The sequence below is a fragment of the Girardinichthys multiradiatus genome, chromosome 11 (genome assembly GCF_021462225.1).
Source record: "Girardinichthys multiradiatus isolate DD_20200921_A chromosome 11, DD_fGirMul_XY1, whole genome shotgun sequence".
Taxonomy (NCBI): Eukaryota; Metazoa; Chordata; class Actinopteri; order Cyprinodontiformes; family Goodeidae; genus Girardinichthys; species Girardinichthys multiradiatus.
The window spans coordinates 41,211,748-41,235,086 of NC_061804.1; the positions used below are offsets into that span (position 1 = coordinate 41,211,748).

The 23,339-nt window shown below is 41.0% G+C and overlaps 1 protein-coding gene across 2 annotated transcripts; it reads right to left on the minus strand.

The window, feature by feature from the left end:
• Positions 1 to 1,651: 1,651 nt before the first annotated feature.
• On the minus strand, positions 1,652 to 21,846 carry hnrnpl (heterogeneous nuclear ribonucleoprotein L). Of its 2 annotated transcripts, XM_047379199.1 has the most exons (14): positions 21,734 to 21,846; positions 20,155 to 20,273; positions 19,254 to 19,491; positions 17,582 to 17,667; positions 17,360 to 17,456; positions 17,179 to 17,251; positions 9,117 to 9,152; positions 8,773 to 8,841; positions 8,430 to 8,680; positions 8,084 to 8,205; positions 7,779 to 7,980; positions 7,629 to 7,686; positions 2,068 to 2,163; positions 1,652 to 1,974 (listed from the first exon to the last, which is right to left on the minus strand). In XM_047379199.1, the coding sequence occupies exons 1-14, from the start codon at positions 21,815 to 21,817 to the stop codon at positions 1,916 to 1,918; spliced, it is 1,590 nt and encodes a 529-aa protein (XP_047235155.1). In that variant the 5' UTR covers positions 21,818 to 21,846; the 3' UTR covers positions 1,652 to 1,915. The 2 variants fall into 2 exon arrangements, with proteins under 2 accessions (XP_047235155.1, XP_047235157.1); XM_047379201.1 differs by lacking the exon at positions 9,117 to 9,152.
• Between the last annotated feature and the right edge of the window lie 1,493 nt (positions 21,847 to 23,339).

Genomic DNA, 23,339 nt, shown 5'->3' on the forward strand with positions numbered 1-23,339 from the left:
TCAAGTTTAGCCTAAACCGGGTCAGTTATGGTTTGAATAAATAACTAACTTTGACTGCACTGTTCAATGGTTAGGACTAATTGGAATGTATGTACCTGACTGTTGTGAAGTGCCTTGAGACAACATGTGTTGTGAATTGGCGCTATATAAATAAAATTGAATTGAATAAAAACTGAATTGAATTAAATCTATAACAGGTCAGAGCATGTCAATGCACTTAATGTTTCAGAATCTGTACGTTCATGGCTGTTTCCTACAGGGGTTGGACAATGAAACTGAAACACCTGGTTTTAGACCACAATAATTTATTAGTATGGTGTAGGACCTCCTTTTGCGGCCAATACAGCGTCAATTCGTCTTGGGAATGACATATACAAGTCCTGCACAGTGGTCAGAGAGATTTTAAGCCATTCTTCTTGCAGGATAGTGGCCAGGTCACTACGTGATACTGGTGGAGGAAAACGTTTCCTGACTTGCTCCTCCAAAACACCCCAAAGTGGCTCAATAATATTTAGATCTGGTGACTGTGCAGGCCATGGGAGATGTTCAACTTCACTTTCATGTTCATCAAACCAATCTTTCACCAGTCTTGCTGTGTGTATTGGTGCATTGTCATCCTGATACACGGCACCGCCTTCAGGATACAATGTTTGAACCATTGGATGCACATGTTCCTCAAGAATGGTTCGGTAGTCCTTGGCAGTGACGCGCCCATCTAGCACAAGTATTGGGCCAAGGGAATGCCATGATATGACAGCCCAAACCATCACTGATCCACCCCCATGCTTCACTCTGTGCATGCAACAGTCTGGGTGGTACGCTTCTTTGGGGCTTCTCCACACTGTAACTCTCCCGGATGTGGGGAAAACAGTAAAGGTGGACTCATCAGAGAACAATACATGTTTCACATTGTCCACAGCCCCAGATTTGTGCTCCTTGCACCATTGAAACCAACGTTTGGCATTGGTATGAGTGACCAAAGGTTTGGCTATAGCAGCCCGGCCGTGTATATTGACCCTGTGGAGCTCCCGACGGACAGTTCTGGTGGAAACAGGAGAGTTGAGGTGCACATTTAATTCTGCCATGATTTGGGCAGCCGTGGTTTTATGTTTTTTGGATACAATCTGGGTTAGCACCCGAACATCCCTTTCAGACAGCTTCCTCTTGCGTTCACAGTTAATCCTGTTGGATGTGGTTCATCCTTCTTGGTGGTATGCTGACATTACCCTGGATACCGTGGCTCTTGATACATCACAAAGACTTGCTGTCTTGGTCACAGATGCGCCAGCAAGACGTGCACCAACAATTTGTCCTCTTTTGAACTCTGGTATGTCACCCATAATGTTGTGTGCATTTCAATATTTTGAGCAAAACTGTGCTCTTACCCTGCTAATTGAACCTTCACACTCTGCTCTTACTGGTGCAATGTGCAATCAATGAAGACTGGCTACCAGGCTGGTCCAATTTAGCTATGAAACCTCCCACACTAAAATGACAGGTGTTTCAGTTTCATTGTCCAACCCCTGTAAGTCACATCTAAACTCTGTTATTTATTCATTCCTCAACACTGCACTGAACTACTGTTGGCCGTTTGCCTGGGAGAGACCTGAATAAATCAGAATTATTATTAAATGAATGGACACACCATAAATTATTATATGATGGTAACGTCACTTTATTCCAAAACCAGATACGTGGGGGCGGGATTCAATGTTAGTACTGTGAATATACAAAATTAACAACTGATTGGAAAAAAATCAGTTAAAGTAAAAACGAATACAAACAGGAAAAAGTATAATTTAAGATATATTTTGTAAAGCACATAAATCCTAGTTTTAGTCAACAGTGCTCTACCAGAACAGGACAAATAAGTGTGCCAACTATGCAACAAAACCAATATAAATGAAGGAAAGTATTAGTTGGAAGGGTGTGTGGTTGAGAAACACAGCTTGAGTGTGTAAGGATAAGGCCCACCTAGGAGACAGATGAAAAACAACATTAAAACTCTGTAGAGGTGAACTGAGGTGAGCATGTTTCCATGGTAACTGAACATAGAAGAGAACTTACTGGGGTTTTTCATCTGATAATGGTTCATCAAAGCTAGCGCTTCCATGGCATCGTTGATGGATTCCCACTCCAGCAGGCCAGATGAACTTCGCTCACCTGAGTAGCAGATGAGATGATTACAATTTGAAACAGTTCTTAAATGTGTCAATGGTTTAAAATCAGACCAGAATTTTAAAGGCAGACTGGGTTTAAATATTCTTTCAAATAAATCCCTGTAAAAGACTAATTCAACTCTAATCTCTGAGCTTGACTCCCTTTTTGGTACCAACATTTCCTCGGGTCATTATAGGCTTTCTAACCTGGCCCTGAGTTAGGTTTAGTTGGTTGAACAGTTACTAGCTCAATAAGCTAGAGGCTGGTGGAACAGTAATGGTGCTGTGGAAAGTCAAACACCAGTCATTTCCTTTGCTCCGTCAGTGACCTGCGGCTCAGTTCGCCTCACCAACAGTTTGTAGTCCAGTCTATATCCACTGTAGCTGCTAAGTCTACTAAAATGATATTTATGTATCAAAAATTGATCCGCTTCAGGGCGCAGTGCATGGCATAATGGTAGAGCGTGTGACCCATATATGAAGGACTCAATACCCCACGCAGCTGTCCCAGGCCCCACCCTGGAGGCCTGGGACAGCCGAGCCAACTTTAAAAACAGCAGGTACTGAACAACATGCTGAGCAACAGAAATGATTGAAATAAATGACCAAAAAATTTGAGATTTTAAAACAAATAAAATTATAGAAATAAAATCCAAGTAAAAGTAGCAACTAGAGAATACAACGTAAACAAGAACAAAAAATAAAATCAACAACTTATACTTGTTCAAAAGTAAAGGAGAAGAGGTGGATTTTAAGAGCAGATTTAAAAATGGCTACTGAAGAGGTTTTTCTAATTTGCAGTGGTGGAGCGTTCCAAAGCTTGGGGGCAGAAACGGCAAAACCCCATCTTGCCTGAGCTTCTGCCGTGTCCTGGCAAGGGATGGAGAGATTAGGATCGATGGTCCACAACAGATGTTAGTGATGCGACTGCACCAGTAGCTTCAGTGTGCATTGAATATAGCCGCCGGATAAATGCACAATGTATCTTTCTTAGCGTGTCTGCATTGGTAAATATTACATACTTTATCTCCTCTGATTTCGGGTCCATCACTTTCTTTTGGCGTTTCGTAATTAAAACTTGTTCGAAGCCGAGTGGCGCAGCCGCAGTTCGAGGACGGCAAAATGGAGGGAAGTGAACCAGGTGAGGAGGAGATATGCAACGTTATTCTGAGGACACACAAGTCCAAAGTTTGGCAATACTTCAGATTCTTCAAGAAGGAAGATGGAAAACTTGATAAAACTCACACGATTTGCAAACAATGTTGTGCAGTTACATGTTAGCAGCAACACGGACATGGCAACGCATATGAAAAGACAGCATGGCGTGGATACCTCAGATGCTGCTCCACCCAAATCTTTCTCGGATGTCTCTGCTGGTTCACATTAATCCACAGCCAACTGCAGCAAAACTGGTGAGAGATGTATCGATAGTTTTTTAACTTTGGCCCCCCCCTGGCAGCTAACTCTACCTGCTCACAGGCAATAACCAGCACCTATTTTATCTGTAAAGATATGCAGTCATACAATATAGTAGAAAATGATGGCTCCCAACAACTCCTTCATATTTTGGAACCACAGTACAAAACCTTTAATGACACACATCCTACAAGTGAGAGGAGAGATAGTTGAGTGCCTGAGCAATGCACGGTCAGTTGCAATCACAGTGGATGGCTGGATGTCTTGTGCTAATCAATCATACATTACAGCCATGGCACACCATACTGATGATGAGTGGAGCATGAAAAACCCTGTTCCCCAGACCAGAGAGTTCAACGTGGAACACAAGGTGAAAATCTGGCAGCTTTAATGCATGATGTTTGCTGCAAGTGGAATATTGAAAAAACGAAGCCTGCACTGGTCACTGATAATACGTCAAACATGTTTCTGGCCGGAACACTCACAGAGATGAAGCCACCTGTACGATCCATCGCACATACACGTCCTCTCAGAAAGCTCTACAAGTGGACACAGTGTCAGCACTCCTGGTAAAATTGAGGAAGGCAGTGACATATTTCCACAAAAGCCCCATAGCATGTGAAGCACTCAGTGAAATCCAAACCCAGTTCCACCTGAAACACCACAAACTAGTGCATGATGTTTCCACTAGTGGAACAGTTCCTTGGAGATGATGGAGCGTTTCTGGGAACAGCAGCCTGCTGTGACGCTATCGCTGACGTCTAGGAGACTAAAGACAAAAGGCCGGCCCAGCATCACAGATGAAGAACTGACTCTACTAACAGAAATCATCAAACCAATGACCCCGCTCAAAGTGGCAACTAAATGCCTCAGTGGGAAACAGACCCCCATCATCTCCCCAACACTGGCCAGTGTAGAAGAATTTTGAGCTAAATGACAGTGATCTACAGGTAATTTTTGAGGTGAAGGAGAAATTCAGAAAGGACTTTGACACTCACTACACATACATCCAAGACCTCCTCAACAAAGCCTCAGCATTTGATCCCTGCTTCAAAGAGCTGGAATTCCTGGATGACGTCAACACTAGAGACACCATATTCCTGACCCTAACCGCCGAAGCTGGGGAAATGGTAAGAAAATGCTCAGAATATTATATCAAGTGTGTTTGTCTCACTCCCACTCTTAGGGTGTATTCACACTTTCCACTTTTGGTCCGCTTTAAACGGACCAGAGTTCGTTTCCCCCCTCGGTCCAGGAAAGTCTTTTGGTCCGTTTGTTTGGTCCGGACCAAAAGCGAACTTTATTTTTTTCATTTGGTGCGATTTGTTTTCACATTGTACTTTTTGCAAGAGAACTATTACTTGTAAACAAAGCCACGTGGGTGACGATCATTGTTCCCATTGGACAGAAATGACGGGGGCGGGACAGAACACATATCCGGACATTTAGGAAAACATCTGTAGACGTGCTGCGTGCAGCACCTCTGTTCTGCATATTTGTGACTTTATTACAGCTTCAATATTATTGTGAGAGTGAAGAGCAGCTCATTCAACACAGACTTTGAGACGTTCCATTTATAATGTTGGAACCCCGTCGCCTAGATTCTCTACGTGCCTTGTCCCACAACAAGCCAGTAGCGTTGCTAAGCAACACACATTTTATCAGGTATGATTACCTTACAACACACACCTTTGCTACCGGCTACGGTGGCTTTTTATGTCCAGAGAGACGCACGCTTTTGTAGTTGCTTCGGATCGAAGCCGGTTTGTATTCAGACCATAAGCGAACCGCACCAGAGTCCGTTTGGAAGCGGACCGAGAGCCCCTCAAAAAGTGGGTCTCGGCCCGGTTGTTTGGTCCGGACCAGTGTTCGCTTGAGTGTATTCACACCTGCACAAAAGGTCCGGACCAAGGGGACCAAGAACTCTGGTCCGTTTAAAGCGGACCAAAAGTGGCAGGTGTGAATAAATCCTATGAAAGGTTTTCTTTTTTTGTTTGTTAAAGTTCTATAGAAATCACAACACTTTATTTTTCTCACTACAAGCGAGTGCAGTAATGTACACTTGGCACTTTGAAAAGAAAGACCTCTACTTGATATACCTCAGTGTGTGATGTTTGCAGTTGCTGTGGCTGCCAGTCAATGGTTTCTACACTTACATTTGTAAGCAGTTACAGTTGGTTTCTCTTTTTAACTGCTACATTGTTGTGTGATTTCTGCTCTTACTGCTCAGTTAGTCAACTAGAAGATTATCAACTCAAGCACATCAGTCTGGCAGGCAGTATTAGGGCACTGCATTATGATTAAGTTATTTGCAAAATGCACATTGTTTATGAATAGTTTGTAAAACATTGGAAAATTACAGAGAGGGCACTATTCGTACAAAGACCTGAGAAAAGGACTGCTTGTGAATGGTCCGTGTGTTTTTTATTTATTATTAGGAAGCCAAAAGAGATTGCCTAAATAAATGTACTGTTTTAAGTAGAGAACGAGATTGAAATAATTGTAATGGGGAAAAATATTTTTGTAATTTAGTGTTTATTGGGAATAAAACAATCCTCTCCCTGTACCATAGTGAATTGCATTGCACTTGTATATTCTTTGTATTGTGTTGAATTGTTTTGATTCGTATCAAATCAAATCACATTTATAACGTCAAACCGTTATTAGATCATTAATGAATTGTATCGCATCGTGAGCAGGGGTGATTTGTATCACATTGTATTGGCAGGGGGCAACAATGTATCGTTAATATATTGTATTGCTAGCAACGTATCGAGTTGCGTATTGAATCGGCCTAAGCAGTGGAAATTCACATTCCTAGTCGTGGCGCCTCCAGCAACAGCTGATCAGCTGATCTGAAGCGATGAGAAGGAGAGTGCAGGTGCAGTAGCTCAGAGAGGTAGGGAGGGGCAACACCATTTAAAGCCTTAAAGACAAATGAGAGAGCTTTAAAATGAACTCTAAAATAAAACATACTTATTCTGAGAATCACTATATGAATCATTGGTTTGATTGGAACTAATTTCTTATAAAATCGTATTCAATCATAACCTTGTTGAAGTCCAATTCTTGCATCGTTGAGGGTTCTAAATATCTCCAAGGAGTTTAAGGAAAGGTTTGGAGAGGAAAAAGCACAATTCAAAGCAGGAACCTTTACGCAGTTTCCAGCACTTCAACTAGCAGAGATCTAACTGATTAGAAGTGCCCTACTTTGGGTCAGAAAAGGTTGTTTTTTTGGTTACATTTCTAGTCCAGTGCCATCAGCTCCCTTTCTCTCTGCTCAGTTCTGGCTGCCATGAAATGTCACTCAGAAAAGCCAACCATTGTATTCTGATATGGTCTCACTGTTTCCTCTCTCTGGATTGAGAACCATTGTTATCTTGCTGGATTAGCAGGGATTCATCTCTACTGCAAAAGCATGAAGAGAAAGATTTGTTTATAGATTAAACAGTTAACAAATTATTTTAAAACTGAATCTTAAAACAAGTTGATCAGGTTTGTCTTTTGGTTTCAGATCCGGCTGAAGCTTTTTGGTGCTGATACTCAGTTTCTCAGTCTGGCTGAGACTCCATTTGTGCATCTATAAAAGGTTAACTACTCTCAGGATCAATGAACCATTTTATTATTTTTTTTTCAGCACTATTTTTACTTTTTGGACAGTAGGCAGACAGGAAAGAGGGGTAGAGAGAGGGGGAGACATTCGGCAAATGTCGCCAGGTCGGGGACTCGAACCCGGGACGACCGCTTTGAGCACCGTAGCCTCCGTATATGGTCGCACACTTAACCCCTACACCATCAGCGCCACGCCCTGAACCATTTTAAACGTTGCTACGGAACGACAAAGAAGCAAACTGACCAGCAGGCATCACTGTTGACATTTCAAGGCAAGAAGAACTCTTTCTGTATGTTCACAACATCCCGAAGCATCCAGACAAAAACCAATGCAACCATATGAAAGGAACATAAACAGCAAGGCACTCTGCAGACACCACTATCTGTAACCGATAAAACACTGAAATATAACCAAGACTTACAGAACGTGACGATACTCACTCTTTCCGGTGAAAAGCTTAATACTTGTCGGACTCTTGATTCCCATTTCCTCACAGATCTGGAAAGACAGAGAACAGATTCAGTTACTGGGATATTTGCAGTGCTGATGTTGTTTGATGCAGGAGAGAGAACTCTGGAGGCTTTTCTTACTTGGAAGAAGGTTTCCTCTGTGATTTCTGGCTGGGCGTTAAAGAAGTGGAGTACGTTGCTGGGGTGCTGGATTCGGTTTTTAGCTGCTTGCTCTGGGGAGGCGAAGCGGTTGTTCCGGGATCCGTGAAAGTCTTTAAAGCTGCTGGTGTTATCCTCTAGCTGATAGCTCTGTCCTGGTACAATGGCCTGCTGCTTGGAAACACTGCGGGGAGAGAGGCCTCGGGTCTTTCAGCTCTTTGCTCAACTTCAATATTTCCTAAACAATCACATTTAGTGTGCAAACCTGTCTGCTCAGCTGCTCTTACCAAACATTAAGTTTCTGTCCAAACAGGAAGGTGTTGTTGAGATGACTGATGGCCCGGTCCACAGAGTAACAGTCACCCATCTCTACCATCGCTGCTCCAGGTTTACTTTTCATGAACTTCACCTGAAGATCAAGGGAACAAAAAAAAAACTTGTTATAAAAAGGATTTGAATGTCAATATGCACAAGGCTAGAAAATAAGTGATGGTAGCCAGGAAACAGCAGAACAATTACTAAGAATAATCTAAGGAAGTGGCACTAGCCAGGGGCCGGTTACCATCAAGGTAAAGAAACTAAGAACTGCTTGGCGGATCATGCCTAACAGGCTTTGAGCAGTCTTTCACTCACCCTCTCTATGTTGCCATAGAGACAAAAGATGTTAAAAACTCTGTCAGCATTGATCTTCAAGGGCTCCAGGCCGTACACCATAAGAACTGGGGAGTCAGCATGAGGGCCATACTCTGGGGGCGGCGGACCGTATCCTGCACCATATCGCTGGCTACCACGACCACGGCCCCCCATGCCCATCCCCATACGATGGGTAGGAGGCGGCCCATACGTGTCATCGTTATAGCTATGATAACCTCCTTGTGGGCCTCCTGTATTACAAATGGGAGAGAGGCGAAGGTAAGGTTTTAAAGTGTGAACGATTTTTCTACGCTTCATACCAGTCTCTCAGTGTGACACATACCATAATCAGGTGGGTGGTCTCCCAGAAGAGCAGGCTGCCTCTGGCGCTTGTTGGGATTGGCATTAGGATCTGAAATTGATCAGAATTTTCCCATCAAACAATGCATTTGCTGCCTGCAGCACAGGTGCTTCACTTGGCCTACCGCATGCTATGGGACAACTTTGTGACGTGCATGCAACAGAGGAACCTGACCTCTTTAATGACGTGTTTAAAAGGTTTGCAGACTGTCTCTGCTCATTTATTCTGAACATAATGGAGATTTTTATTTCTAAGTGGCTGTAGCCTTCAAAGCATTTCTTAAATGGAGTCTGTAATCATTCATCCCAAGAGAAACACAAACACACCTTGTGATATGTTCCAATTGCCTTCACCATCTGCATCTGTATAAGTACACATACACATGTCAAATCCAAATAAACAAAAGTATTAAACTGGTCAAACTAAATCCACCAGCAAATCATTTAAAAGCAGCGCAGGCATGTGAATGTAACAGATCAGAAAGAGATCATATGGCTCAATGCCACAAACAGCTCTGGCCATTTTTTATTAGAACCTACAAGAACAGCTTTTACAACCAGGATTATACAGAGGAAAAACACATTAAAACTTAAAACCAAAAGCATTACATTTGGTATAGGAGTTAAACCTTGTTAAACAAGAATAAAAGCTAATATGCACAGTGATAACTTGGCTTTAAAGATGCCTTAGAGCAGAGGCGTGGACTTGAGTCATTTGACTTGGAATCGAATTAGACTAGTCCCAATTCTGATCACTTTAGGATAGACTTGATAAAATCACACAAGACTTAGGATTTGACAGGTACTTGTACCTGGCCTGCTGCATTATAATTTAGGTTTAATGATCCTTTCATGCCAAAAAATACAAACATATTTCTTTCTTTTAAGGGGTGAGGAGGAAAATGATTTGAATAAAAATGTTTAAATGAAATGAAGTGGTATTCAGAAGTTCCTGTGTCCCTTCTATACAAAGCTTACCTTAACATGAATCTGTTAGTTAGCTTAAATAATTTCTAGCTAGTTTATAGTAAAACTTCTAATAATCAAGACAACAGAGAAAATGTTTATATTATTTGACCAGTTTGCAAAGTTACAAGATGATCAAAAAGAAATGAATTTCAGTAGGTAAAACATGAGGGCTGAAAACTTTAGTAGATAAACATCTAGCTTATTTAAACTGACACAAAGAATGAGTCAAAGCTAATAAAGTGACTGATGTACGTTTGGGTTTCTTTGCTCAATAATTGAATCATGAAGCCTGGAAAGTAACAGGTTCTGTGATTTTCAGATTACAGATTAGTTTTTAAATCAGATGGTTAGCCTTGCTATCTGCTAACCTTACAAACAGAATGACTGCCTCTGATTATTATGTATGCACAGGGTGTAACTGGGCTTTGGGCCTGAATCTAAAAAACCATCAATCCATCCAAGCTGGCAGATAGCAGCACAATGATCATATCTAATATAATCAACTGGATCACAAAGGTTGTTTCTATAGTCATAAATAATTAAGTTTGAGATTTTAATGATCTGATGGTACTTGGGTAATATTATTAAGAGCTTTTGGGTGCTTATGCAGTTGGCTAAGAGGGTCAGGACTTTTGAATTTACAGGCTGTTTGGTTTGATCCCGTTAATATTAACTAAGCAACATCACCTCATGTGGTTTTGTGGTTAAGTTCCTCTTGGTAGTTGTGAAAACAAATATACCTTTTACAAATGTCAAAATCTAAACATTATTAATTGTTACTCCTTGATTAAATACCATATTTGGTCAAATGACTTGTTTAAGGCACAGAATGAAAAACTTAAGACTTGGATTCAACTCGGGACTTGCAGGTCTTGACTTTGGACTTGAGAAAAAGTGACTTGCAAGACAATGACCCAATTGTCCCAGCTCTGGTTTAGAGCGCATCAGCCAGAACCTATTTTGTAGGGTCACACCCTGCGGTTTAGCACAATATATCAAAACAGAAATGAATGTTCTGATTAAAGCTGTGCCCAAAGTTTCTTGAGACAGGTTAATTTAACTGTAAATGTAAACTGTTTCTCTGGAAGACTTAAGTTCTTGCTCTGACTTCATGTTGCCTTGGTGTTTGTGAGGAGCCAAGACTGTCTGCTTAAACAATCTGAGAGCAGAAAAACTGGTGCAAGGTTCATTAAGAAAAATAAATGTATTCTATAAATAAAAACTAGTAAAAACTAGAATATTAATAAGTAAATTATTAATGACAGGTTGACCTCCGTTCTATTTTAAACATAAGAGAACTGAAGCTGTAAATGGAGTTTATCAGTATCTAGGTTAAGCATGTTTGTTATTCCCAGATCCAGAAAACAAATTTTAATTAAATCTTTGTTATAACATAAGTTGATATGAAAGATCATTTTGACAATAATAAAAAAAGACTGCAGGTCATCAAGATAACCAAAAAGTAGAGAAATACATCCTCAGATGAATAACATACACCACAATGAACTAAAAGCTAGCCTGAAATGGAGGCAGTACCTAGACAAACTAGCTATACAGCTTGGATAAATGGTATGTGGGACTATGGCAGCAGGACCAGAGTGATGGTCTTCTGTATGACCTTTTCAGTCCCCAACATAGATGTAGAAGAGCTTTGGCCCACCCTCCACCATAATACTGTCAATTCACTGAAGTTGACGTTTCTCAAGATACCTTCAAAGCATTTCAGGAGGGTTCAGGTGTGGACTTTGGACTTATGTAAATAATTCAGTACATGACTGAGATTGTAATGGACTAGGAACATACAACTTTATACTTTTATCTAGTCACCCAGTGGCGGTTCTAGACCAAATTTACCAGGGGGGCCCGGGTGGGGCCAGTGTTTTGTCATGGGGACATCAAGAAAATAATGAAACAAAAAAACAGAGTTATTTTTCATTAGTTAATATGTTCATATGCCACTTATGGCCCTGGAGCTGCAGGTTGCAGACCCCTGATCTAGCAGATGAAAACTGTGATCCTATCTCAGTACGACTAGAAGTGCAACATCTTAATTTTTAATTCATTGTTTAAGTAAAACTGTAAAGGTAACTATTTCATTGGTTTAAAGGACCAATCAAGTTAAGCTTTCTGTGCCATCGTATATCATAAGAAATTGATTTAGTATTATGGCTTCAGTACAGGGGCCAGAACCAGTTCTACAGGGGCACTGGCCCCTGTTGGACCCTGTCTAGAACCGCCCATGCGTATACCTGTTAAAATACTCATAAACACAAAGAGTAATTCAGCCAATCACATCAAAGCAGCTCAATGCATTTAGAGATGTGGTGAAGATGAGTTGCTGAAGTTCAAAGTAAGCATCGGAATGGCAAAGAAAGGGGATTTGAGTGACTTGGAATATGGCATGTTTGTTTGTGCCATAGAGCTGAGTAAGCCAAACTACCGATCTGATCACAAACAACCATCACTCAAGTTTACAGAGAATGGTCCAAAAAGGTGATAACAGGACAGCAACAGACGCTCAAATAGCTACCAGTTACTACTAAAGTATGCAGAATACCCTCTCTGAATGAACATGTCAAACCAGGTGGGGTAGAGCAGCAGAAGACCACTTTGGATGCCACTCCTGTCAGCTAAGAACAGGAACATAGAGGCTACAGTTCTCACAGACTCACCAATACTAGCCAATAACAGACTGGAAAAATGTTGCCTGATTGATGGGTCAATTTCTGCTGCAACATTGAGATGGTAGGATCAAAAGATGCCATGGATTCATCCTGCCTTGCATCCATGGTTCAGGCTGGTGGTGGTGCTGTAATAGTGTGGGGGATATTTTCTTGGTACACTTCGGGCCCCTTGGTACCAGCTGAGCATACTTTGAACACCACAGCCTAGTTGAGCATTGTTGCCTACCATGCTCGTCCCTTTATGAAGTGTACCCATCTTCTGTTACCTACCTATAGCCAGATGATGTTACCGTAACCATGCCACAATGCACATAATCTCAGATTGTTTTATTTAAACATAACGAGTTCACTGTACTCCATTAGATCCCAATCCAACAGAGCACCTTTGGTATGTGAACATTCCAGTGGATGTATGGCCCACAAATCTGCAGTAATATTGACCATAGTGTTTTAATACTATAATGTCAATATACACTTAAATCTCTGAGAAATGTTTCAGAAGCCTTGTTGAATCTATGCCATTAATATACAAGACAGTTCTGAAGGCTAAAGTGGGTCCAACCCTGCACCAGCAAGGTATACCTGATAAAGAGGCCGGTCTTAGGTTTTTGTTTTTAATGTTTTGATGATTGTGGCTTACAGCTAAAAAAAACCCCAAAATTCAATTTCTCAGAAAATGACCAACAAAGAAATTATTTTTAATACAGAATTGTATGTCCAAGTACAGTATATATACTCAATACTTGGTCAGGACCCCTGGGGGACAGTTGTAGGGGTTCGTCCTGAAACCGATGGGTTGCTGGTTTGAATCCCCGCTCCATCCGCCTCAGTCGTTGTGTCCTTGGGCAAGACACTTCACTCCCCTTGCCTGCTGATGGTGGTCAGAGGGCTCGGTGGCGCCGACTGTATGGCAGCCTCACTACTGTCAGTCTGCCCCAGGGCAGCTGTGGCTACAATGTAGCTAACCACTGTCAGTGTGTGAATGGGTGGATGACTGATTGTAGTGTAAAGAACTTTGGGGTCTCTGGGGACTTGATAAGGCTCTATACTAGTGCAGGCCATTTACCATTTGCATGAGCTACTGCATCAAAAAAGCATGACATGGAGTGGATCAGCTTGTGGCTCTGCTGAGGTGTTCAGGAACCCCAAGTTGCTTTCTTTTCTGGCCTTTAGCCAGTCTTCTGTTTTGGCTCTGGCCTCTCTTCCTCCAGACTCAGGGACATTGATTTCCAAATTAAATGCAGAATGTACTTTCATCTGAAAGAAGAACTGTGGACAACTGAACAGTAATCCAGTCCTTTTCCTCCTTAGCTAAGGTAAGATGCTTCTGATGTTGCGTCTGGTTCAGTAATGGCTTGACACAAGGGATATGACATTTGTAGCCCATGTCCTGGATACATCTGTGTGGCTCTTTAATTATGACTCCAGCTGCAGTCCACACATAGTGAATTTCCCCAAATCTTTTAAATAGGCTTTGCTTTACAATGATCTCAGGGCTAAATCTATCCCTGTTGCTTGTGCACCATTTACCACCACACTTTCTCCTTCCACTAAATTTTATATTGATATGCATGAAAAAAAGCCCTCTGAACGGCCAGCTTCTTCATTAAAGACCTTATGTTGCTTGTGGAGGCTGAACAACTGTCAAGTCAGCACTACCACCACCACCACCACATTTCTGTATTATTTTTTATTGTTCTTATTTGGCATTGACATTTTATAAGAAATAGAGTTGGGTTTTCATGAGCTGTAAGCTTTGTTGGAAACAGAAATAAATTTAATAAAATGAAAATACTTCACTTTGTGTGTAATGAATCTTTTGATTTTCAGTTCAATTGAACTTTTCCCTGACATTCTTATTTATTGAAATAACGGTGATTGAAGTTAACAACATTATAAGGTGTAAACATCTTAGTGGCAGATTCCATTGAATGCCAAAGATAGGAAACCTAAAACAAAGTGGTTCATCTGTCGGAGATAAATGTTTCGGCTTCCTTTATCAAAGGACAGCCGTGATAACAGATGGACAAATCTAGCTCATAAACACCAGAGATCACAGAACGTAAAACTAGAATCAGAAGCAGAATTCATCATAAACATTAGACAGGTAACCATTAGATCATTAATTCATTCATTAAGTACTTACAGCACCACACAGAGAGCATAGGACACAGTGGGCAGGTAGGGGGCAGTCTTCAGCAAGGATGCTACCCTCCAACCTCTGATTCCAGCCTCAACTCAATCTTCCTCCTCAGTCTTTTGTTTCTTCTTTCCTTCCTTTCATCCCACCTCCAGACCAAAAAGTGCATCCACGGGTCCAGTGTTGACTTTACAATCGGTGCCGCTGTGTATTCAAAGTTACTATTAGAGGCTCATTTCCATCTTACCGTGCTCTGATCACAAAGCAGGGCAAATGCACCATTTCAGAGTAGACTGTCAGTCCACAGACACACTGAGAGAAACCTGCATCACACAGGAGGCGTAAGAGGCATCACTATGGGCCAGGGCAAAAAAAAAAAAAGGGGGGGAAATGTAAACGCAGAAACAACACAAGAACAGCACAGAGAGGAGGGAGAAAAGGGAATAAGGTAAGGATTTGGAATCTGTTTGCCTCAGTGCTTGTATGCTTGACAGGTGTCTGATGTTGTGTCTTCGTAGGCCCCCCTGTGGATATTTCTTCTCATGTAAAAATGGGTACTTGCATCATGCTTTATTTATTTGGTTTGAAAGCTGTCACCTCTGGCAAAATGAAAGCATTTAGTACTTGATAATAAGTCATCTGGAATATTTGCGTGAAGATGTGCTGTCATGGCGACTCAGCTGTATGTTGCCTTGAAAACTCAGCTTGATGTGCTGTCATGTGTTCAGCACAGGAAGGTAGCGGCAGGGTTTAATGTCATTTGAGAGAAAAGCCTCTTTTTTTAAACCACCCCAGTATGTGTAGTCATCTGTTCCCTGGCCGGACTGAGTGTGTCTGAAATCCTCTGTTGCTTCCTGTGCTTGTGTTTTGGCAAAAAAAAAAAAAAAATCCAAGAGTGTGACTCCTGCCCCCATCACCAGTGTGTTGTGTCAAAGTGGTGACTCCTCAGGGTTCTGGAGATGAAATGTGCTGTGCCAGTAAAGAAGCTGCGAAGGTGCTTATCAATCTATCAGCGTCGGATATGGTGGATATGCAAGGTGTTTGTTTGGTGACCTTGGAGTATTTCTGTCCCTCTAAACTGAAAATGTGGATACTGTCCACCACCAAAAAAAATGGCATGACTCCCATGTCAGCTGGTGGAGATGTGGGTGATGATGAAGTTGGCATAAGGAAGTACGGAGTTGAGGTTGTGTTCCAGTAATTGATGACCCACTGTGCCCCATGTGTGCCATAGAGCATATTTACATGGGTTGTAGTTGTTGTTACTGATATGTCATAGCTGTAAAGGTCGCTGTGTTTGCTTACAAATTCATGAAAGCCTGTATGAGGTTATAGAGTAAGGACACAAGGAGTACCTCTGGGACATTAGGCAGCACAAAAAGGACACAATAAGAAACACCTGAATGAGCCTCGCTAAGTTCATGTTTCAGTCAAAGCTGTAGAAAATTCTATTTTTACATATTTTTGTCCTAACAAATCAAATTCAAAAGGTAGATATTTGTTAAGGCATCTACACAGCACTAAATTATGTGTCAGTAATCAGGTTTTAAAAACTAAAATAAAAACTGAACTAGAAGGAAACTTCTAAGTTGATCAGGATGAAGAAACCTACATAATGAGCTACAACATTTAATTTCCCTTTGGGTTTAATAAAGTAGTTTTGAATTGACCATATTTTAACAGCTTTTTGTGAATGAATGAATGCAGCACAATACTATACTTTAAATGGCCAAAATCGCTTTTCTCAAGGTTCTAAAAAACTGCAACATGTCTGATTAAAAGGATATTTTAGCAATAAGACAACAAAAACTAATATCCATCCTCTACAAACAGACTTCCTTCATCATGTCTTATACCGAGTGAAGCAGTTATCTGGGGCTTAACTGTACATTTGACTTTAAAGGCCTCATGAAATGCCTGATCTTGGATCCCTGGTTTGGTAATTGGAGCCAACTTTGGCTTAGAGTTATCCAAGCCTTTTTTTTAATTTCAATAGCATATTAAACCAAAATCAACATTTTTATTCAGATTTACACTCAGATGTTTGCCCGCATGTAGATTCAATTCTACCACTGAGAGCTCAAGGATCATTTCATGGGGCCTTTGTTGATAAGGCTGTCTAGTTGTCTCTCAGTTGTGTTATTTTTAGTTTTATAAAATCTCCACTATGCTTGAAACAAAGCTAACAGGTGTGACACTGCATTATGTTACCCAGATTAAAGTAGGCAGGGACGTGAGGCTGTGCAGCTGTGACATGCTCTACAGGGACTGTGATCCTATGTGGAGTGCAGTGGATCTCCTTCTACTGCTACAATGGGTGCTCCATAGTTTTCACATGCATGATCCTGTAATGCAGACTGCCCTCAAGGCAGCTCCTCATGCCCTTACTTTGCACCTGCTGTGTAGTGAGAAAATACATAAGGACTGATGGCATCGCAGGAATACTGCCTTTGAACACTGAGCTGAACTACATTACTTTATGAACAAAGGCAATACCCCCCCGAGGCAGAGAACCCCCACCATCCTCTGTAGTGACATGAGAGAAAAAGAGGAAGAAAATAACGGAGAAGGGTTGTATTTGGGGAATATACGTTACCTTGGCCACTTAAGTTTGGGTTAGTGTAGTCCCATGTGTCCTGGTCATTCTTGAAGACATTAAGGCGTGCTGGCTGTTGCACAGGAAGGCATTATAAAAATGACAATCAGTGTGCTCTTATTCTCAGACTTAGCTGGTTATTCGCTAGTTATAAGGGGCAATTAGACAGGACCATACATACCTTTGCATATTCAATTTTTAGAGTGCAACAGCCAGAATAGATGTCTGCTCCATTTAAAGAGGCTTTAGCCCTCTGGGCACTCTGGACTGAATCAAATGTAACACCTTTATGTTAAGGTCTTATTAGAAATTCAGAAATGATATAACAATAGGATGTTAGGCAGCTGTGGAAAGTTGAAAAAGAACATTACAAAATGCTATAAGGAATGTTTGTGAAGGATATTCAACCATGGCCTGAACACCATTCTTCCTGAAGATAACAATCCTCTGTACAGGACCACAGTTGTTACAAATAGTGTAGAGGACATCCTGCAGGACACATGATAAAACTCAACTTTAATATCACAGCAAAGTACAACAAGCAAAAACAGGTCATTTGGCACCTAAAGGTGAGTCTACCTACTGTCGAAGAATGAAAAATAAGGCCTCTAATGCCACAATAAAAACTGGAAAAAAAGAAAAAAAAAAAGAAAAAGATACATTGCCAGATTTATGGATGGAACATCTACTGCAGCTATGAGAGAAACATCAAATATAGCATCTATTTAGTCACATAATTTAATGATATACACATAGCACATTATAGCCAAACTGGTTAATAGTGTGAGTGTCTACATTCACCGGCCACTTTATTAGGTACACCTGTCCAACTGCTAGTTAACACACATTTCTAATCAGCCAGTCACATGGCAGCAACTCAATGCATTTAGGCATGTAGACATGGTCAAGACAATCTGCTGCAGTTCAAACCGAGCATCAGAATGGGGAAGAAAGGTGATTTAAGTGACTTTGAACGTGGCATGGTTGTTGGTGCCAGACGGGCTGGTCTGAGTATTTCAGAAACTGCTGATCTACTGGGATTTTCATGCACTTCCATCTCTAGGGTTTACAGAGAATGGTCCGAAATAGAGAAAATATCCAGCCTTGTTGATGCCAGAGGTCAGAGGAGAATGGCCAGACTGGTTTGAGTTGATAGAAAGACAACAGTAACTCAAATAACCACTCGTTACAACCAAGGCATGCAGAAGAGCATCTCTGAACGCACAACACATTGAACCTTGAGGCGGATGGGCTACAGCAGCAGAAGACCACACCGGATGCCACTCCTGTCAGCTAAGAACAGGAAACTGAGGCTACTATTCACACAGGCTCACCAAAATTGGACAATAGAAGATTGGAAAAAAGTTTCCTGGTCTGATGAGTCTCAATTTCTGCTGCGACATTCAGATGGTAGGGTCAGAATTTGGCGTCAACAACATGAGAGCATGGATCCATCCTGCCTTGTATCAACAGTTCAGGCTGGTGGTGTAATGGTGTGGGGGATATTTTCTTGGCACACTTTGGGCCCCTTAGTACCAACTGAGCATCGAGTTAACGCCACAGCCTACCTGAGTATTGTTGCTGACCATGTCCATCCCTTTATGACCACAGTGTACTCATGGTTACTTCCAGCAGGATAACCCACCATGTCATAAAGCCAGAATCATGTCAGACTGGTTTCTTGAACATGACAATGAGTTCACTGTATTCAAATGGCCTCCACAGTCACCAGATCTCAATCCAATAGAGAACCTTTGGGATGTGTTGGAACAGGAGATTCTCATCATGGATGCAGCCGACAAATCTGCATCTGTGTGATGCTATCATGTCAATAAGAACCAAACTCTCTGAGGAATGTTTCCAGTACCTTGTTGAATCTATACCACAAAGGATTAAGGTAGTTCTGAAGGCAAAAGGGGGTCCGACCCGGTACTAGCAAGGTGTACCTAATAAAGTGGCCGGTGAGTGTATATTAAAGTAAATATGTTATTTAAAGTCTTTGAATTTGTAAACACTAGGAGTTTTCACTTGCCACACACCACTACATGCGTGATAATGATCTGTGTGCAGATTACCGTGGTGATGGGATAGATTGGGTTTAAGATGGTGAGCAGCAGCACGTTGTTGATACTCCTAGTGTCATCTGAGTCTCCTGGCCGGGATATCTTTTGACTGGTGGAGTAGTTGATGAAGGCAGGGTGGCCTGCAATATAAACCTGGTTTTCAGCTGCGTAAGTGACAGCATTACACGAGCCATTCATATCCTCATACTCCACCAGAGCCTGACGTTTCTTGGGCATCATGACAACATAGCTGAAAGAAAAAAATGAGACACTTAACAGTCTTTCATTTACATGTTTGCTATTGTGTTAGAGCATTAAACGTCCTGTCAAGATAAGAACAGCTTAATAATGTTGTTTCTGATCTTTCTTTGTTAACCCGGTCCATTTTTAAAGTGTTCATTCCAAATACATTTCAAAGAGTCATCTGTGTTGTTACCTCAATAAAGTTTGGTTGAAAAGAACTAACTATTTTTGCTTAAGACTGAAATCAAGAGGAAATGAAATAGAGCGACTGAATCACAATAGTCATCATAATATCAGTGTGGGGCTGTTTGTATAATATAGTTGGTAGGACATTAAATTTAAACAGTGTCAGACCAGGATTTTTATTGGTCTACCTTGAATTAAATAGACTGCATTCTTGACGTTTTGGCAAATAAATGTTAAAGCTGGTCTGGTTAGTCTTCACTCCTCCTGATATACTCTGTTTTTGTTCATTAAATAATGAACACTTGGCATCACTGTAGCATCAGTTTCCTTGTTCTGGAACCAGTAGTGTCAGAAGTTCAAACCGAGAGAGCTGGATTTAAATTATTTACAGACTCTAAACTTGCACTGCAGTAAAGGACCAGCTGTTTATTTGGTCAAGTAAACAAAGTGTTTATCATAAAGGTTATGAAATTTTTGAGATTACCTGATTGTCCCAAACTCCTGTAGGGCCTCCACCAGGTCAGCCTCCATGACACCATCCACCAATCCTCTGACATGCACCACAGGAGACGGTAGTGGTTTGTGAGGGTCATCATAACTTTCCTAAGTAATAAAAAGAAAGGAAAACAATAATGATGAAAAAAAAAAAGCTTTTTTAAACACAAGTAACTGAATTCTGTGATAGAGCACAAGTCATTTCTTTAATTGGAGATTTATGGTAAGAACTTCAAGCAAACCTGAAAGAAAAGAGAAAAAAACAACAACAGGATCTAAATAATGTCCCAAAACATATTAACACAATTGACAAAAACATGAACATGAAAAAAAATGAAGAACAAAACAGTTAAATGCCAGCCATTAACAACAGAAATCAGGTAAAGATCGTCTCATAATATGTTAAATAGGGAGCATAGGTTTTTTTAACCGCTTTTTATTTTGAGAATTATGGTTACACTAATATTTATGTTGAAAAAACCTTTTTTGTCCTAGGCAGAACATGCTGTCATTGTTTTCATTGGTGAAAATATAAAGACAATGCAAAGTAACAAAAGTGAACTGTTGACTGAATTAACCAACATTGGTTCTAGCCACGTCAAAGGCTGAACTTTCATCAGAGATGTTCAATTTAACATTTAATGGCAAAGCCAGACATTTTCACAAGTTTTAAGGGAAATAAATTAGCCCAGAATTTAACCAATGTCTTGATTCTTTCCCTACACACACTACGTTTGCATCATTTGAAGTTCTTTTTTATTGCTCTTTCTGGTGAAATCGTTTAGTTTGACTTATAAAGTCCTAATGTCATGGCTGTTACTGTTCTTCCAAGAAGAGAAACACATCTGACCAACAGATGCAACAGTAGGATCCAAAGAAGCCACAACCAGAGCCAGATCAGTCAGCAGAGAACAGGAAGGAATTGACAATTTCAAAGGGATTTGATTTCTAGTTAATACATTTTCAAGGCAGAAGCAACTTTAAAGACCCGATTTAAAAGTTCACCACGATGCAAAATTGTGGCTTTACGAGGTAAACCTCTTTGCAACAAACATCTAGGTTTCTTTTGTGTTTTATGTAAAGAAGGATACAATTGAGAAAACATCTGATGGATATTTTATGGATGATAACAATAAATAATTCACTATGTATCGGCAATAGAGGAGATGTTACAATCTCTGAGAGATAATACATCCTATTTGGTTTGGTTGTAAAGCTTGGTAATAGGTCCTTTGATCAACAGCTCATAGATCAGACAAGCATTTATATTTTTTAGGAGAACTGACGTTTGTGACTTGACTGACGAGTTTTTTTCTTTATCCAGGATTTTAATATTTCAGTCGTCTTACTTTGATATGACCAAAAAGCAGCTGAGCCCAGATAGGCACCGAAGGAAGCAACCTTCCTATGTGCAAATTAGCCAGGTTAGCTGACGCCTGCTAGGATCTTCATCTTAGCTAGCGTCCGATATAACATTTTTAACACTCAATTACTTTCTACGACAAAACAAAACTATTACAGTTCAGAACACTAGTGCATTCGCTTCAAAGACAACCGTAAAAACCCACCGTTGTCATGCCGCCTTCTTCAGTTTTCTGTCTTTTTGTCGCTCTGCCGCCTTCGCCGTAGTATCGGGATGCAGTAGCAGCCATGTTGTCCTGTCCACTTTACCGGGCTTGTGCTGCATTTTAATTGCGTCGGGAAAATAGACGTTTCATCAAAAATGTTTCTTTTATACAACAACCAGAATTTGTCTTAAAATAATTTGACAGTGTGTTTTCATGGGTGTAATTTCTACCCATACATAACAATATTTGTTTTCAGTCTAATTAACACATCCAATTATCTTCACATTTCTGAAAAATACAAGAATGAAATCTCATAGTGATCAGTGAACGCAGCAGAACTACGAGTGCCGCATTGCCATTGGCTACCGTATTCTGTCAATCGGCGAACCCGAAGCCTGTGGGTGCGCACCATTTGGCACCCGGCGAGGCAATAGACGCGCTGGATAGGCTTCTATTTGCATATTTTAAACGGCGCGTCAGCCGGGTCATACCCCAGGTGTTCCCTTTAGATTCACTGGCAGGAGGAGAGGCCCCCCCGTCTTTGACCACGTGACTGACATAAACATAAAATTTTGGTGACAAAGGTGTCTTGAGTCAGGAGATCTCTGCTAGTTTTTGTCTCATTATTACTCATAGTTTGTTAGTAGTTAAACATGTAACAAGCTAAGATGTCAGACATGTCTCCCATTATTCAAGAGGAATACTCCTCCCACTCCAATTCTCATCATTTATATCATGGTCATCCTCTGGCGCCTGTCGAAAAAACAATAGCATAGTATTTGCAAGTCATGAATATACAGTATATAGTCTGAATGAATGGCTTAAAAATGTACAGTATTATTTGTATTCTCAGGCCTAAACTACCCCTAACTGTAGCCATGTACTTAAGCTTGTTTGCATGGTTAGTGTGCCACTTTTCTGAGTTCTGAACTTTGCTGTCTTTTCTACAGGAGTTGTAACTTTCAAGTTCACCCTGAAATGTAATAGTCCAAGAAACTGCTAAAAGGGAGATGCGTCATGGACTCCAAAGGCCCCTGTAGGCATGTCAAGCGGACAGTCACTGGCGTTGACTTTGCAGCAATCCCTCATACTGAGCATGCATGTAGCGACAGTGGAGAGGAAAAACTCCCTTTTCACAGGAGGAAACCTCCAGCAGAACCAGGCTCAGTGTGAGCGGCCATCTGCCACGACCGACTGGGGGTTTGACAGAACAGAGCAGAGACACAAAAAGAACACAGAAGCACTGATTCAGGAGTACTTTCTATGGGAAGGAAAAGTCAATGTTAATGGATGTAGCTCCTTTAGTTGTTTCATCTTGAAAGAAAAAACAGATAAACTCTGAGCCAGTTTTCAAGATTAGAGTCTGAAAGAGAGCACATAGAGTTTGTTACAGTAAAAGCTGTCAATTGCCATGTCTAGGATAGAGACAGGGTTAAACACTGTAAGACAGGGCCATGTGGATCATCTGTAGAGGGTGAGCATTAAATTGTTGCCAGCAGTGACACCTCCAGAAAGGTATCACAGGTAGATACAGAGTCAGGCCAGGTGTAGCTTCTAGGAAGAGTATAAGAGTGACTATCTATCAAAATAAGGTTAGTGACCACAC